Raw genomic sequence first — 3,752 nt, forward strand, 5'->3', positions numbered from 1 at the left:
TTGCCTAGATGTTTGTTTGACGTCGTTGCTAGAATGAGCCATGGGTTGACCCATGTCTCAACAGGAGGGATGGTAGACATAGTCAAACAGTCATTTCATATACCACTAGGACTCCAAACCCATTTTAAAAACTTTTGTCGTCAGTGTATCATCTGTTGTCGTCATAACTCTCAGGGTAATGTTAGGCCCCCTCGGGGTAAGACACCAGCTGGTACATATCCTTTTGAGGTCATTATGATGGATTTCATAACACTGCACACTATTCAGAGGTATACGTATTGTTTGGTTCTGGTGGACTCATTCTCAAAATGGGTCACCATAGTGCCCGCTAAAACAAATGATGCAATGACAGTGGCAAAGGCCCTTTTGACACGAATAATACCTCAACATGGCATCCCACGACAGATTTGGAGCGACAATGGACCCCATTTTGTTAACAGAGTAATACTCCTGCTGACAGAGGCCATGGGCATTGAATTAAAACATCACTGCTCCTACCACCCAGCTAGTGCTGGATTGGTAGAACGCAACAATGGTACCATTAAAAACAGATTAAAAAAAGCTGTAGAACAAACAAACAGGCCCTGGCCAGAGTGTGTTAACCTGGTAGAAATGTACATGCGCATAACACCAAACACACAGGGTTTGACCCCCTTTGAGGTTGTCACAGGACGACCTTTTCACCTACCCCTCACCAGTTCTAAGTGGGTGCAGGATCAGGAGGGAGAGTTGGATCCAATAACAAAATGGATGGTTAAATTATTCACAGATGCTGAAATTGTTAAAGCTAATACACTGCCTAGTCTCTCTTTACCTGTTTCAGATCCCCTGCGCCCTGGTGATTGGGTCCTCATCAAGGTGATTAAGAGAAAACACTGGTGTACTCCACGGTGGGACGGTCCATACACAGTTCTGCTAACCACACCAACTGCATTTAAGATAGCTGAAAGACAGACGTGGATACACCAATCACACGGGAAAAAGGTACAGAAACCCACCACAGCAGGTGATACACCCTAGTAACACAGAGATGGATCTGTTGTTCCTCCTCCTCCTCGTGGGATCCCAGGAAGTGCTAGCAGGGGCTCTAAGCTCACCTTGGTATGATTACATAGGTAGATGCCCCGGGGGCTTTAACCTCGTTATGTGCATACCACAAATACCGGACATTTTAAGTGACGTTACAATTCCACTAGAGGCTCTGGCTAATAAAGGCTACACACCATGGAAACATGGTAAGGACTATGTAAATTATGAATGGTACATGCAAGTCCGGGGAGCAGACCAATCATGGTCTACTCATGGTTGGTCTGAGGTACTCCTCCATACAAGCTACACCCCTATTACCTGGCCCCTCACACCATCTACATGTACCGTTACAGCGGCATATCTGTCATTGCGAAAAACAATTGTTCAGAAACAAAAAATCCTACTCCTAACCGTTAACACCACCGCGGTACCTCCTTCTTGTTTGCTTATGGGATTCTGCCCTGACGTACAAGGGACAGATCCCATCTTTTGGGTGGATATTTGTATTACACCTCCGGCCACTCCCATTGTAGTTAAACCACGCATGGACATAGTGTTAACACCTGAGGTTAGACAGAATATACGAGTTATAAATGCAAAACCTATGCCAACAGAAGAACCTGACTCGTTACTCGCATTACTGTCTGAACAGAATAATCACGTCCATCATCGTCTGCGCGCTAATTCTTGGTACCGTATGGTAGAACTATCTGCACGAACAGTAACTAATGATAGTTGCTATGTTTGCTCACATCTGCCGCACGCTGTAACATCCCCGACTCTGTTGTCCGCGTCCCTGCCAGCCCCTGACTCAAAGAAAGTACTAGAATGTTTACAAAATAAGTCCGCGACCCCGTGCCCTCCTGTTCTACCAATGCTAAAAACCCTCGAGCCCCTAGGTCAGGCTGCTAAACACCTAAACACGAATGCTGTCCCCTGTGGTAATTATACTCGCTGCTATCCGTTATGCGTACGATTTATTGGTCCACCAACTAACACCAAAGGTCTACCATCAGTAGACATAAACCATTGTGCTACCGTTCAGAACGTTCGTACGGTTGTCCCAATGTTTGCTAGAGACGGTGTTTGGTTGAAGTGCGGTGATAAAGTTTATCCTTCCCCTCCAATTAATATGTCAGCCGTTTGTGTACCAGTAGCAGTCACAGATGGGTCTTTCATAGTTCATATGACAATGCCTAGTCGTTCTCGTCGTGAGATTATAACCTTCACACCTCATGATGCAATATGGGGCTCGGACGTCCCTCACGAACATAGATATTGGTCAACTAGTCAAAAAGTCGTTCATGCTCTTTTCCCTAATATAGGCGTGGGTAAGAATTCCCTTATGGTAGAGACCCTCCAATACCGCTTTCACATGCTTCTTAATGCATCTTTAGCTGTTAATAACAAAATGAATGCTAGAACAGCGGCCACCGCGCAAATGGCTATTCAGAACCGTATGGCTTTAGATACGATTTTAGCTTCCACAGGTGGTGTGTGTGCTATGGTGGGTGCTACCTGCTGTACATACATACCTAATAACTCCTCGGAGTCCATCGAAGACGCCCTGCAAACACTCCGCAACCTGGAAGGTGCCATGTCAGCTGACGAGTCCAATGTCCATTCATCCGGGTGGGACTGGCTGTTCCAAGGCTCCTGGTTCCAATTCCTGCTACGTCTGGGTCTCCCTCTTCTGGCTGTGCTGCTGGTCGTTGGTCTTGCCTGCTGCTGCATCGTCCCCTGTGTGAAGAAAGGCATAGACAACATGATCATCGGTGCTATGCAGGTTCAGGCCTCCCCAGAGTACCAACTCCATGTTATGGGTCTCTCCCCATCTGCCCCATTGATGGACTAAGACCCTGCCACACCTTCCCATCATCACAGTGAGCGGTAAAGGTTCACTGCTACTGAGGGTTATGTGCTGGTAACCTCTGGCCCTCCCTTACCAACTCCAAACACACACTGAGACCTAAAGCCCTATTTTCAACACCATGGTTTTGGGTCATCAGTTGTACATACACCCTGAACTGTCTCCAGATCACCGTGGATCAGAATCGATGTTCGCCCCAGCAGGGGGGGACGGTGGGGAATTTTTCCCGTACTAGCTGTCGGGTTTTCGCCCCACCTCACGGTGGTCATCCCTGTTGTTTTGGTCCTATGATGGCACCGGGTAAACCTGTGAAGACGCCCGTCTGCTTGATGTTTTCCAAACCCACAACAGGGCGGATATGTAAGATATATTATAGTCTGTGTGGTTTTTATTACTTTATTAGTTATAGTTAAATGATTAAACGATAGTTAGAATATGAAATTATCCATAATTAACTGTGTGTGTGTGTGTGTGTGTGTGTGTGTGTGTGTTTGCAAAACATATCCATTGTCCACCATAGCTGGTTTAAACTAGTTTGGGCCAGTGTGGGTATGTGACCCACTGCATGGACATATGAGCCGTTTCTCCCCCAAAGTTTTTGTGTTACCATATATGGTATTAATCCTGCACCCAGAGGGCTGTTGCACAGCCCTCTGGGTGTGGTCTATGTTTTCTATAATAAATACCTAGTTCTGAGGCATCACCATCAGAGCAATCCAACTTATATCGGACTTTTGTGTCTCTTTTTGTTGGGTTTTTCTCCGAGCTGCAGCTCGCACCTCTCTGCCTCTGGTCGCCTTTTAAGTCAGATAGTGTTTTTCTCTCTGAGATGTGATTGCAACGGTCTTAATGT

At 46.3% G+C, this 3,752-nt stretch overlaps 1 protein-coding gene across 1 annotated transcript; it reads left to right on the top strand.

The window, feature by feature from the left end:
• Positions 1–211: 211 nt before the first annotated feature.
• Positions 212–2,956, top strand: LOC114459111 (endogenous retrovirus group PABLB member 1 Env polyprotein-like). Its single transcript, XM_028441473.1, has 2 exons — positions 212–273; positions 2,300–2,956. Exons 1-2 carry the CDS (start codon positions 235–237, stop codon positions 2,882–2,884), a joined length of 624 nt encoding a protein of 207 aa, XP_028297274.1. The 5' UTR covers positions 212–234; the 3' UTR covers positions 2,885–2,956.
• Positions 2,957–3,752: the final 796 nt, after the last annotated feature.

Source organism: Gouania willdenowi, unplaced genomic scaffold (assembly GCF_900634775.1).
Source record: "Gouania willdenowi unplaced genomic scaffold, fGouWil2.1 scaffold_262_arrow_ctg1, whole genome shotgun sequence".
NCBI classification, from domain to species: Eukaryota; Metazoa; Chordata; class Actinopteri; order Blenniiformes; family Gobiesocidae; genus Gouania; species Gouania willdenowi.

Coding starts and splice junctions, on each gene's coding strand:
- LOC114459111 (XM_028441473.1), top strand. CDS start 235: ATGATGGATTTCATAACACTGCACACTATTCAGAGGTAT. Junction 274..2,299: donor TGCACACTATTCAGAGGTAT/ACGTATTGTTTG, acceptor GTCCCTCACGAA/CATAGATATTGGTCAACTAG.